General features: G+C 50.4%; 1 protein-coding gene and 1 long non-coding RNA gene across 15 annotated transcripts in view; one reads left to right on the forward strand and one right to left on the reverse strand.

Moving 5' to 3' along the window:
• LOC107132707 (uncharacterized) overlaps window positions 1-8,467 on the reverse strand; it is an 81,557-nt gene extending 73,090 nt beyond the window's left edge. For 9 of the 14 annotated variants that reach the window (XR_009495618.1, XR_009495613.1, XR_001500868.3 and 6 more), the window contains exon 1: window positions 8,161-8,467. This is a non-coding gene — a long non-coding RNA (uncharacterized lncRNA). Of the gene's footprint in view, window positions 1-4,119; window positions 7,323-8,160 lie in introns of those variants that run through there. The other 5 variants (XR_009495614.1, XR_009495616.1, XR_009495615.1 and 2 more) reach the window with 3 other exon arrangements.
• Window positions 7,410-14,071, forward strand: part of LOC523756 (solute carrier family 25, member 37) — a 41,052-nt gene continuing 34,390 nt past the window's right edge. Inside the window, 1 exon segment of the mRNA NM_001034549.1 lies at window positions 7,410-7,751. Within this exon segment, the coding sequence (NP_001029721.1) occupies window positions 7,542-7,751 (210 nt within the window). The 5' untranslated portion in view covers window positions 7,410-7,541.

Here is a 14,071-nt window from a genome sequence, read left to right on the forward strand (position 1 = left end):
GTGGAATGCTCACAGATGCCCCTTGTCACTCAAAAAGTATCCCAGTTTGGATGATAAATTACATAGTCACCATAGCTGTAAGTGACATTCTCTCAGAGGCCTGATCTTCCCCTGGTTGAAAGGATCCAAAAGGAGAAGAGTCAGGAATGACTGAACTTGCAGATCTGTCACTTGGTAAAACAGAAGTAAAATGTACAGGAAAAAGTAGCATTAGAAGGAGTTACCAAGTAGGAGGAAAGATTATGAATTCAGTTTTAGATCTGAAAGATTCAGCTGGAGGGCAATCAGAACCTCTTTGGGTCCAGCTCCTCCTTTCGCAGATCAAAGGACTGGGGGCAAAGAATCTGAGTCAGGACTGGAACCCAGGTATCTCCCACCTCGGTCTGTAGCTTTAGTCTTTCTACCTCCCTGTCCTGAGCTCAGTAGTGCCCCTCCAACATGCATGTCTGCTGAGAACCTGTGGTCTTATTTAGAAATACCTCTGCAAATACAATCAAGTTAAGATGAAGTCATCCTGGTGTAGCACGGGCCCCTAATCCACTATGGCTGCTGTTCTAACAAGAAGAGGGAAATGGGGACTTCCCCGGTGTCCAGTGGTTAAGAATCCGCCTTCCTATGCAGGGGATGCAAGCTCTATCCCTGGTTGGGGAACTAAGATCCCACATGCTACAGAGGAACTAAGATCCCACATGCTACAGAGCAACTAAGCCCATGTGCCACAAGTACTGAGCCTGCACGCCGTAACTAGAGAATCTCTGTCCTGCAATGAAACGTTTTGCATGATGCAACAAAGATCCCCTGCGCCGCAACTAAGATCTGATGCAGCCAAATAAATACATTAAATAAATAAATATAGAAAAAAAGAAGAAGGAAATGTGCGTGTAGACATGGAGACAAATAGGGACGTGACAACGGAGGAAGAGACTGGAATAACACATCTAAGGCCATGGAATGTCGAGGATTGCCAGGGAGCCACAGGAAGCTAGGAACAGGTCAGGAAGGATACTTCCTTAGACTCTTTGGAAGGAGGGTGGCCCTGCCGATGCCTTGACCTTGGACTTTTAGCCTCCGGAGCTGTGAGACAGTATGATGCTGCTGTTTCAAGCTGCCCATTTAGGGTGTTTTGTGATGATAGCCCTAGGACCCTGCTCCATTGTCTGAGCTTCAGGTGGAGCTAGGTGTCTTAAAATTCAACATTCAAAAAACTAAGATCATGGAATCCAGTCCCATCACTTCATGGCAAATAGATGGGGGGAACAATGGAAACGATGACAGACTTTATTTTCTTGGGCCTCAAAATCACTACAGATGGTGACTGCAGCCATGAAATTAAAAGACGCTTGCTCCTTGACTATAACTAACCTAGACAGCATATTAAAAAGCAGAGACCTTACTTTACCGACAAAGGTCCATATAGTCAAAGCTATGGTTTTCCCAGTAGTCATGTATGGATGTGAGAGTTGGACCATAGAGAAAGCTGAGCACTAAAGAATTGATGCTTTTGAACTGTGATGCTGGAGACGACTCTTGAGGGTCCCTTGGACTGCAAGGAGATCAAACCAGTCAATCCTAAAGGAAATCAGTCCTGAATATTAATTGAAAGGACTGAAGCTGAAGCTCCAATACTTTGGTCACCTGATGTGAAGAACTGACTCATTGGAAAAGACCCATCACCGAATCAAAGGACATGAGTTTCAGCAAGCTCCAGGAGTTGGTGATGGACAGGGAAGCCTGGCATACTGCAGTCCATGGGGTTGCAAAGAGTTGGACACTACTGAGAAACTGAACTGACTGAGGTATCTGGGAAGCACAAGAAAATATGGGACTGGAGTGCAGAGAAATGGTCAGAATTGAAAGCCCAGCCAGGGTTGGGAATAGGAAAATGGAAACTGAAGCGAGGACCAAAGGGAAGATAAGGGGCGCTGAGGACATCCTATGGGGAAGGAGAGGCGGCGAAGGAGGCAGAGAGCATTGTTAGAAGGGCAGGAAGAGAGTGGAAATAAGGGAGGAATTCCAGGGGAGGCTGGGTTGAGAGGTTTGTGCTGGAAGAGATGGGCTGATCTGGAAGTGTGGTCATGGGTGACCTTTTCAAGAGCTTCTTTAGAAAGGTGCAGGAGATAAAAACCACAGGAAGTCTTCAGGAGTCTAGTGAAGGAAGGGTAGCTGAGGCAATCATTCTTTTGGGGACTTCAGGATAGAGGAGTAAAATAGGGCAATAGTTTAAGGTGTGGAGCCAGAAAGAGGGATTTTGTTAGGCTACAAAGGACTCAGTATATTTGTGGGAAAAGGCTGAGGAGAGGGAAAGATTACAGGTGCAACCTCTTTTGGTGGGTGGCCATGCAGGGCCCAAGATCACCATGCAAACACACCGTTCTGGCACACCCTACCCAACACTGAGCCAATACTTTGCTTCCACTGGGGCCTCAGGGCTCTTCTCCCCCCTGCTCCCCCTTCCACCCTTGGGCCTTGAGACATCCACTAGGTGATGAGCTCTTGAGTGACAGTGGAAATGACCACAGTGCAGAGACCATGATGTGAGGAGGGGGCAACTGGCATCGTTGAGCCTCATCCATGAAAGTGCAGGGGGCAGCTGCCAGGGAGAATGGCACAGGAATCCACAAGACGGGGAGTCTGTGGATCCCACCATGTATCACAGCAAGGGGTTCCAGCCTTATCACAAGGGGCTTAAGCAGCAGGGTCTGCGACAAACTGGCAGGCTCCTGGGAGATTGCTATTGTTCATTCACTCAAGTCATGTCCAACCTGTGACCCCATGGACTGCAGCATACCAGGCTTCTCTCTCCTTCACTGTCCAGTGGAGCTGGGCAACACTTAATTCCCTGATTAAACCTCTAGCTCTGACCCTTTCTTGTCACCATCCTTTATAAAAGGAAGACCAGTAAACAGAGGCAACTCTCTGTCTTCTGTGCCTGGAGGCTTGCCCTCACCCCTTTCTTATTTGGTGGGAGGGCTCCATTTCTTCTTCGGTCTCAAGAGGAGACACATCCCTAAGGATGAATTGCAGATATAGCTTTTAGGACAGTCCTTGCTTCCTCAGCAAAGACAGTGCTGTCCTTGGGAAAGCAAAGGCTTCTGGGATTACAGGGCCAGATGTATAAATGAGTGAGGGATCCTGCATGTCTAGTGGCCCTCTCAGCCCTCCCAACATAAACCCTTGACTTTAATGAAAATGTGGAGGAGTGCACATTGCAAAACAAAAAAAAAGCAAAATGCACAGCCACACCAGGTACCCAGCACACTATGCTCTAGGAGACATCACACCATGCAGTTCCTCCATGCACCCCTCCCCCGCCACCCACCCCTGGTAGAGGAATTCTAGAGCCCCAGGGGAAGACACTGCATTGACTAAATTCTGGGCAGAGTGTTAATATATACGTGCATTGCATGAGTGGGTAGGCAGATGTCAGGACTTGAGTAATTATTGTGAGAAAAGCAAGATTTTGGAGAAAGCCTGAATGTCTTCCCTGTGTAGCATTAACTCCTTTCTGTCTTCCTTCTTCCAAACACTCTCAAATTATATATAATTCATTGTAGGCTTTTATTGTATTTTTTTGTTTCTGTATTTCTTTCACTGTGTGTCAATTCTAAAGGAAATCAACACTGAATATTCACTGGAAGGACTGATGGTGAAGTTGAAGCTCTAATATTTTGGCCACCTGATGTGAAGAGCCAAATCACTGGAAAAGACCCTGATGCTGGGAAAGATTGAGGGCAGGAGGAGAAGATGAGATGGTTGGATGGCATCACCGACTCAATGGACAGGAGTCTGAGCAAACTCTGGGAGAGTGAAGGACATGGAAGCCTGGTGTGCTGCAGTCCATGGGGCCACAAAGAGTCAGCCATGATTTAGCCACTGAATAACAACGTGTTAATCACTAATGTTCATCGTCAGCAGGTGTGGAAGCAAGCCAACCAAAAGGGCCAGAGTCACACAACTGGTCAGAGGTGGAACCCAAGCTTGAACATGTCTGTGATTCCAACTCAAGTGCTATTCCCCCTACATTCTCTGTGGCTTCCTGCTTCTAAGTGGACTCCCAGTTGGGTGAAGGCAGCTGGGAACCAAAGACATCTTCAGAACTTCAACGTTCAGGAACCTTACCTAAGATTCAGCTGGAACCAGCAAGTCATCCAAGTCTCCTGGTTCACCCCGCAGGGCAGGATCACAGCTCTGTCCCTGCATCCCTGTGATGTTCCCTTCTTGTTGGCAGTGGAGCCAGAGCATTGGGTCACAGTGTCTGGGGGATGTCACCCCCCTCCCAGCAGGCCTTCCACAGAGGTTGAGCACCAGGGCTGGCCACTGTATTCTGACATCCAGAGATACCTCCCTCATTATGATGCCCATTTGTTACTGTACAGAATATTGCTGAATGGGAAACCTAGGCGGGGTCTCCAGAGATGACTCTCAGACTCACAACTCGTAACTGGCTTCCTAAGGGAAGCCCCACCGGATCCTCCAAGGTGTAGGAGGCCACCTATGGAAGCTATGGTGCTGCCACCTTCCCTGTTGCCACTCCCATTGCCACAACTGCCTTTCAACATCCATGAACTTGGGGTCCAGACACTGTGATGCTATTGTAATAGGCAAGCCACTGCCCACCCCAACTGCTCCTGATCCAAGGGTCTAGGATTTTGCTAGGCAGCATACAACAGCAAAACAGCAGGATGGTGGTCTCTATTTGCCTTCCACCTCCCAGAACTCTCTAGTTCAGCTGTCAGAATTTAAGTCATATCTAGAAAATCCCATGGACGGAGGAGCCTGGTGGGCTGCAGTCCATGGGGTCGCTAGGAGTCGGACAAGACTGAGCGACTTCACTTTTCACTTTTCACTTGCATGCATTGGAGAAGGAAATGGCAACCCACTGCAGTGTTCTTGCCTGGAGAATCCCAGGGACGGGGGAGCCAGGGGACTGCCATCTCTGGGGTCGCACAGAGTCGGACACGACTGAAGCGACTTAGCAGCAGCAGCAGCAGACTCCAACTGCAAGAAATGTGGTTTAAATTTTCTGGCCACTACAGTACAAGAAGAAGTTTAAGGTATTGAGGGCCAAACCACTATAACTACCACATTTGGTGAGAAAAAATACTGAATATTCATAATAAATATTTTGAAGATTTTCTAAATGCTTCAGCTTAACATTTAATGAAATTTTTAAAAAATTGTATGTCTGTGAAGATTATGAGGATGTTCACAAATGCCAAGAGTGCGTTTAAGCATCTACGGGCTGACTTTTCTCCACCAATATCACCACTGCAGAGTTCAGGGGTTTTCTCATCCATCGAGAGAGTAGATCCTACAAAGAATGATCCACTTTCATTCTTTATATGTTTTTCAATTACAGAAACAATACAAGCATTGTTTGTCTGAAAAATATAGTAAACATAACTGTAATCCTACATCACTATCACCATAACCACTTCACTCTTCTTATGTGCATATTTACATCTTGGTGAATGTAGTGTTCATAGAACTCTGCTTTGTTTTCTTACCTACATCATAATTATTTCCCATGTTGTTGCATAACCACAATTAATGGCCTCATAATATTTCACTAACACAAGTATCGTAATTGCTCAGCTATTCCTCTCTAGTTGAACCCTTAGCTTGTTTCCAATTATTTATTACTATGAACAATGCTTTGAAGAGCATCCTGTATTTTCAGAGTGTTGGTCACTGAAGTGAGATGATGAGTTAATACTTACTGGTTAAAGGGTATCTATTTTTAAATGAGTATCAACAGGTTTTAACCAGTGTTTCTTGAAAATCACCTTTAGCAAAAGCAGGGAAATTTGTCTCCAGGAATGACTAAATGCAGAGCTTGTTTTTACCTATCCCATCTTTAGCACTTCTCTTGGGAGCAACTATTGGCAGCTACTGAAAATTCAGAAACAGTCCCCTAGGTCTTGAAGCCTCTATTGACATTATTCACATCACTGAATCTCAAATCCCGGGGAGCTGTCTGGGTGACTGTGACTCGAATCTTGGGACCAGGGTGAGGCCAAGGAGGAGATACAGCATCTTCAGGGTCTCCCCCACCCTTTCATATCTCAAGGAACAGCTTTCCTGACTTCTAGTCAGGATAAGATGCAGTAAAAGTTGATCAGCTCAAGCCAAATCTCAAGCCCAGAACATGCACATTTAGACACACATTTCAGGGAGCCTTAGATAAACAGACAGGTTACTCCCCTAATTTTTGATTCCTCCCTCTTCCTCCCAGATGGAGAAGACATTATTATTTAGGTTACAATAAAGTAACCTGGGTTACACTTTATTTAAGAAGATATTTAATAGCTTGGGATGAGTTTATGAACTAGAAGACCCGAGTCTTTAAAGAACTATACATGTGCACTCAGTTGCTCAGCTGTGTCTAACTCTTTGTGACCCCATGGACTGTAGCCCCTCAGGCTCCTCTGTCTATGGGATTTACCAGGCAAGAATACTGGAGTGAGTTGCCATTTCCTCCTCCAGGGGATCTTCTTGACCCAGGGATGGAACTCGGGTCTCCTTGCTTGGCAGGTGGACTCTTTACTACTGTACCACCGGGGAAGCCCAGGCAGATGCAACGCTGCAAGATTTTACTCTCTTCGTCACTTTTCTCTCTATTGTGAGGCCAGGCGTTTAAAGCCTTTCCTGCCCGAGGAAAACGTGCTGAAGGTGCCCATTCAGAAGGGCTTCATCCTGGTGACCATTTATCGTCTTCACCAGTCCAGGGCTGTGTGGCTTTAGCCCCTTTGTGAGAATAAGGAGGAATAAACTTTGCTCTACGAATCACGTGTTTTCTTTTGAGAAAGAAAAACTTTAGTATTCGCGCCAACGAAGCAGCCTGGCGCAGGATCTCGAGATTTCACTTTGTTCCCTCCACGGTACATGCTCTTGTGCTGCAGAAAAGGAGGTGCACCCCTCGTATCGCGCAGTGGGTCCTCAATTCTGGAACTCCATCCACCCCCACGTGCGCCCCCACTCCTCCTCCAGCCACAATAATTGCTCTATAAATGACATTCGCAGTAACTTAGCTGCTCCAGGCCCGAGGAATGCCAAAGCTTGCTGAGCAATACTGTTGGCAACAAAATCCCGGGGTCTGTGGGTAGACTGGCCGCTGTTCCGGATCCCCCTCCAGCCGCAAGCACTTCCCCCTCTGCGGTCCGGGTGACCCTTCCCAGCAGCTGCCCCCCTGGCCTGCTCCAAGCCAGGCAGCACCACCCCACCAGGAGGTAAGACGACTTCCCGGGACACCCCACGTCCTCCTCTCGCCCCCGTCCGGTAGCTTGGAAATTTGCACTGGACAGTTACGTCACACAGGGAGGCGGGTCCCCACTATCCTGCACACCAATGGCGCGGCCGCAGCCCGTCTCTTCATTTTCAGTGATTGGTGTCTCGGGCCCCTCTGCTCCACCCCAGCCCGCCATGGCGTCAGGCCCCGCAGCACCCGGGAGGTGGTTCCCACTTTAAAGAAGTGAAGTTTTTCGCCCCCTCCCCCGCCCCGCCCGCCTCCTGCAGCCTCCCGCGCCGCGCGGAGCCGGCGAATGGAGCTACGCCGCGGCGGCGTAGGGAGCCAGGCTAGGGCGCGCAGGATGGATGGGGACAGCCGAGATGGCGGCGGCGGCTGCAAGGACGCCGGGTCGGAGGACTATGAGAACCTGCCGACCAGCGCCTCCTTATCCACCCACATGACAGCCGGAGCGATGGCCGGGATCCTGGAGCACTCGGTCATGTACCCGGTAGACTCAGTGAAGGTGAGGCGCCAGGAGACTTTAGAGAACGGGCGAGCGCACGCGTGTGCTTATGCATCCCGCGCGGGAGCCGCCTGGAAGCAGCCCTCCGCAACCGCGCTCTCCTTAGCGCCGCGGCGCCCCCCGGATCTCCTGGGTCCCACCGGGAGCTGGCGCGCGCAGCCGGGGCGCCTGGGAGTGCGCCGCGTAGCTCCTTCCGCTGTGCGCTTGGGCCCCCGGGGGCAACCCCCCCCCCTCCCGCGCCCACGAGGGTGCCCCAGCCGGCGCCCCGCTTCGCCGCTCCCGCCGAGTTCCAGGCCCAGGCTGCTGGCGGCGCTGCCGCCGGCGAGGAGAAGGCGAGAGCACCGCTGGCCTCGGCGGTGGCGGCGGGGCTCCAGACGGAGCCGGCCGGTATGGCTTTGAGCAGTCTTACCACGTCTGGCCACGCGATCGGAGGGTTTGCGGTCCCGGCTGGTCGCGGCTCCCACTGGCGCGCTCGGTGTCCGAGCCGCGGCGAGTGGCGTCAGCTGGCCGCTGCCGGGTGATCGGGGCTCCCGCACACGTGCGCCGTCCCCGAGGGGCTCGCCGCCGGGAGCGCTAACCATACTCGCGCCGAGAAACGTGGCCCCGACCCGGCTGGCCCGGCCGCCCGCCCTTTGGCAGCCGAGCAGCTGAGAGGCAGTGAGATTTACAGTGACATTTGCCTTCTCATTTTGTTGTAGGGAGGCGGGCAGGCAGGGAGAGCGCGTGCTACGTAGCCTTTCTTATGGGTTGTGTAATAGCCGTTCAGTTTGCCCCGCGCTTCCCGGGTAGTTTTAAATGCATTGCTGTCAGGAGGTAGCTTTAACCAGGCGGATTTTTGCCTGAGCTGCACTAAGTCAGCTTGTTCAGGATACAGAATGGCCAGAGGATAGATAGAGTGCTACGGGGAAGTAATACTATTATTGATACATTGCAGTTCTGTAGGCAGAACTCATCTAATTCGTACAGTAGCCGTGGGAATTAACATGAAGAAACTGAGGCACAGAGCGGTGAACGGGATTAGCCTGCCAGGGCTCATGCACCACGGGTATCCGCCGACTCCAGCCCCGGTATGCTTCGGAGATTTGGGGACTTCTCTAGGTGGTGAGTTCCCCAACTAGCGTCTGTATCTTGTTTCTGATGCTGGCCCCACATGAGCGGTGGGAAGGCCAGAATGTCTAATGCAGAGGGTTTTCCTTGCTCTGAGCAGTTCTTAGAGCTGGCAGTCAGTGGCTGAACAGACACCAATCCAGAGAGAAGGCCATGGGCATTCACATTAAGGTGAGCCCCAAGTCTTATGTTGTGCTGCTGGGTCTTAGTCATCACCCCTCTGCTCTCCGGCATGCCAGAGGGAGATTAAAGAAACCGTCCTTGCCTGCCAGGGTTATGGAGGCCACAAGGAGATTTTTTCTCTTAGGTTTTCAAAGTCACTCCAAGAAAGACCGTGGACGGACACCAGGTGGCATTTGTATAGGAAATAATCCTTCACATGTAATAAAAAGTCCCCATATTTGAAGTTGTTGTCTCAAGTGCCTTGGACAGAGTGTGGGAAGGTTAGGAGCTGGGAGATGTCATTTGAGCAGGCATGAGCCGTCAAAGAACTAGACCACTTCTGAGGCTCTTGACCTCTGCTGTGAGTTTGGTTCAAGGCATCATTGGAGCTTGTTTTTAGGGTTAGTTATGCCTTTTGAGCTCCCTATGACACTCTTGGGTGCGTGCTAAGTCGCTCAGTCGTGTCTGACTGTTTTGCGACACTATGGACTGTAACCCATCAGGCTCCTTTGTCTATGGGTTCTCTAGGCAAGAGTGCTAGAGTGGGCTTCTACTCCCTTTTCCAGGGCATCTTCCTGACCCCAGGAATCTAGATCTCTTGGATCTCCTCCATGGCAGGTGGATTCTTTACTGCTGAGCCACTGGGGAAGCCCCTTACAAGGGGTTAGTTGCATGTGTTTGAATTGTGTGATCTGTGTTTAGTTTCTTCCCTGCCCCTCCTTCTGCTCTCTAGGTGTTGGTATGTTTTGATCCACTTGTCACTATGTACTTAGTATTGCTTTCTGTAGCAGTTTTCACTTGTGGACGGGTTAATGTCATGTGTGTGGTCCTGGGCTGTCATTTTGTGGAACTTGACTGTAAAATGAAGGTTTGGGGAACCTTCCCTGGTGGTCCAGTGGTTAACTGCGCTTCTGACATAGGGGGCACGAGTTCGATCCCTGGTCTGCGAACTAAGATCCCACGTGCTGTGTGGTGCAGCCAAAAAATAAAATAAAATTTTAAAAATAATAAATAAAATACAGGTTTGGGTTAGCTAACCAGGAACAATTTCTAGATTCTCGGATTATAATCCTGGCTCTGAATAAAGACCCTTGGGGGTTCTGGTTTTGAGCATCCCGGTTTGGCTTTAAAGTACCTCTTGGTGGTTTTTTTTTTTTTCTTTTTTTTTTTGCTACAGTTTCTTTGGATTACTCTTTTCATTTTGCAGTGGGGCTAAAAAGCACAGAGAGAGTTAAGTGGCATGAGCCCCGCTGTGTGACCCCAGCAAGGCTGCAATGGAGGTGTGCTGAAACCAACACAAGTGTCGATGTCCAACATGAGATGTCAGGGGCCAAGGAAATGCTCCACTTGGGGAGACCTTCACTGTGTTCTTCTTAAATAACAGGGATGGTGGAGACTGTGAGTAACTGAGTCAGGAGCCCTGGGTTGGGGTTCAAGCCCAGCCCCTAACTTGCTTCATTCTTTAGGCACTGTTCTGTCACTAGGAAAATGGGGGCTATGGACCAGTTAATATTTCCTATTTTTCACCTGTCCTCCTTTCTACGAACACAGAATACTCATTGTCCTCTTTTTATGTTACTTGCAATTTGAAATAATTAATTACACTTGAAGCCCAATCAATGTAAATTGTATCTTGAGAGAAAAAAAAGGTTTTGTTTTGTTTTTGTATTTTATAAGGCACACATTTTTAACCTTGATCTTGTAAAGTTCAGTGAGCGTGTTGGATGGGCCTGTGTTTTCCAGTTTTTCTCTCCTTTTTGGTGTGTGGACCATGGTGCTCAGGACTGGTCACTTTGATTTCTGAGCCCAGCAAGCTGCTGTGTTGTGTCTTAAGTGTGGAAAGTCAGCCTGGCTAATGCTTCACATTGTAATATTGCATATACTTTTCTGTGAAATCCCCTCCACCCAATGTCACCTTAATGACTTGCATTTTTCAAAGGGTGGTGACCATTAGTGGGAGAAACATTCTTAAAAAGCCAGGTTGGTGAGAGTACAAAATATTAAATAGAAGCATGTGTGGCATGCGGTAAGAAGTACTGTTGCTCTGTGACAGTCTGGGTTGTGTGTATGTGTGTTCCCTGAGTGGCTGTGCAAAATGTACCTCTGGCTAGGCCAAAAAGTCTGAGAAAACACTGAACCTCATCATCACTAACACCTCTCAAGTTCCAGCAGTCAACAGCCTGTGATTCTTAAGTGGGGATTTAGAAGACTTTTGGCAACTTTCCTCCTCCTTTCTGTGTCTTCCTCTCTCCCTTGGCCCCACGGTAGTGGCATATGACTGCTTACTCATCTGTAAAGGGACAGGCTGCCAGGACCTCGCAGTGGTCCCAAGGGAGGGAGCGAGGGGACCCTGTAGGGCTGTCACCCAGAGGTCGCCATGACTTGTTGCATTCCAGCTGGGGCTTTGCAGCAGCTCTGCCATACGCCTCTCTCCCCCTGGTGCTCCAGAGGGGCCAGTGGTGTGGTCGCCTAGACCAGCACTTAGGGTGGACGTGAGAACCCCTGGTCCGGAGCGCTCAGGACTGTGGGGAGAATGCCAGGTGGGTGGAGGAGGAAATTCCAACCAGATTAGGCACACCGCTCTCCGACCATGCCCTGCGTCCTGCGGTGGCGAAAGCAAGGGCAGAAGGAAACAGGAAAGATTTGAAGCAAGAGAACTTCCGCTGACCCTTCTCTTGCTTTGCTTGTCAGGGAAACGCAGTCCCTTTAAGCTCTGCTGGGGGAAGCCCTCCTGCCCCGCTAGGGTGCAGCCGGATGGCAGGGCACTGACAGCCAGCCGAGCTGGTTGAGTCTAAGCCTTCTCTCTAGGAGCTGGTGGGTGCTGAGCCAGTTGGAAGCCTCGCTTGGCCTCGGGGGTTTCTGTCCCTGGCAGTGCTGAGCTCCGAGGAGCAGCAGCAGCGAGGCGGGCAGGTGCCAGGCAGCTCAGTGTTCCTCCACCTCTGGCTTTCCTCATCTTGGTCTCCGCAGTGCCAAGCAGACTGCTAGGGTCCTCAGTATGGAACGGGGTGACGAAGGCAGCTGCCAGCGTCCCTCCCTCCCACCCTCTCCAGTGCTTTCAAAACCACATACAGCCCAGGAGATGCCACTCTGCTTCGAAAGAGTGTGAAATCCCAAGTTGCTCTCGTTTTTTGCGACAAAAGTTCAGTGATTTTTCAGTCTCCTTCCGATCCTGCCCTTCCTTTCTTCGCCATCCTCCTTCAGTGGGAAGGAGCACTTTTCTATAAGGTGGATCTGGGAGTGGCATGGAGTCCAGCGAGGAATTCTTTTTGAACTTCTGTACTGTTGTTTGTTTCATGAATGCCCAGGCCACGTGCTGATGCCCAGGCCTGGGGTCTCTTGGAGGAGTGGGGGCAGGGATCTGGTCCCAGAGACAGCGCTCGGCCCCCACGTGGCCCCTTTCCTGCCTGCCGCTGGCCCCCTCTGTCCGGAAATGGGGGAGGGCAAGGCCAGGGCAGAGGGCTTGGAGGGTAGCCCCTGAGATTACAGCGGGCAGCCAAGGAGACCTCAGATCTTCAATAGGGGAAGGCACTGGGGCTAACTTGGAGGGGGAGTTCAATTACATTTTTCAAATCACGCCTTGGGGTGCACAAGGGGTAGGGGGCGTGCCCTTGAGGTAGAGGGCTTGTCACATAAGGCAGAGGGTGTCGCTCTGTGGAGTGGGCATCCTATGCCTTTCTTGGTTGCCCCTGGGCACGTTTTAGCCACTGTGGCCCTTTCATTGATTAGGGCCTTTGTCCCCTCGATCTTTGGGGTGGTGACCAGTCTCCAAACTCGAGTCCTGCTTTCCTTTGTTTACAGGCTTGGGGTCTGGACCCCTCTGGCATTCCCTGACGCCCTGGATGAACTGGTTTGCTTGTGTTCAAGGAAACCTTTGGCGGTCTCTCTTGAACCCCCGAACTTTCTGGCTTTTTTCCTGTGTCCCATGGGTCCCCAAGGTTTCCTGCCCAGAGAGTTTTCTTTTTGTTTTTAAATCTTCCTTGTGAGTTCTGCTTGGCCCAAAGCCTGCCCTCCTCTCCCAGTCAACACCTTGGAATGTTCACTGTCGCCATTTTTCATAGGAAGCTTCCTCCAATCACTTTAACTGCAAGTGAAAGTGAAAGTGAAATCGCTCAGCTGTGTCTGACTCTTTGCAACCCCATGGACTGTAGCCTGCCAGGTTCAACTGTCCATGGGATTTTCCAGGCAAGAATACTGGAGTGAGTTGCCATTTCCTTCTCCAGGAGATCTTCCTGACCCAGGGATTGAACCCAGGTCTCCTGCATTGTAGGCAGACGCTTTACCGTCTGAGCCACCAGGGAAGTCTCAGATGTGCCCTCAGACTCCTTCTGAGCCTGAATTCTCACCGGCAGAGAACTGGCTTGGGGTAGTTCAGATCCCAGGCTTTTGACTTACCGGTTGGGTGGGACACTTAGCTTTTCGGAGTTCTGGTAGTTTCCTTATCTATGAAATGCAGAAGCTAATTTCCTTCCTGCTTTCTCTTTCCTGAACCAACTTTCCCTGGCTTCCTTCTTTATTTTTCCCCTGGACCCTGTGAAAGTTCCTTGTAATTGACTCCTTTACATCTTCACTGAATGTTCCTTCCTCCTCCCTGTGCCGATAGACACCCAGCGCTTCTCCTGAGGCCTCTCCCTAATGCCTCTCAGGTAGAGATGATGCCCATTAGTTTAAATCAGGCACCTTGGGGCTGCGACCCTCCCACTGTTACTTGCTCACCCTATCAAGCTCTTCTTTCCCTTTGAGGCTCCTGCCCTCCACTTCCACCAGCATCTGTCCCTCTTCTCCCCTTGCTCACCCTATCAAGCTCTCCTTTCCCTTTGAGGCTCCTGCCATCCACTTCCACCAGCATCTGTCCCTCTTCTCCCTGTGTTACCACTCACCTTCTTCTCCACTGGGATGGCAGGGTGGGTAGAGGGAGGGACTCTTGATCCAGACTGTGGTCCTGCTTCCCACTTGGGTGTGACCTGGGGCAAATGTCTTCACCTCTCTGCCTGGTTTCTCCATTTATAAAAGAAGGAAAAAATGGTACTGATGTCCTGGGTATCTGTGAGGGT

The sequence above is a fragment of the Bos taurus genome, chromosome 8 (genome assembly GCF_002263795.3).
Source record: "Bos taurus isolate L1 Dominette 01449 registration number 42190680 breed Hereford chromosome 8, ARS-UCD2.0, whole genome shotgun sequence".
NCBI lineage: Eukaryota > Metazoa > Chordata > Mammalia > Artiodactyla > Bovidae > Bos > Bos taurus.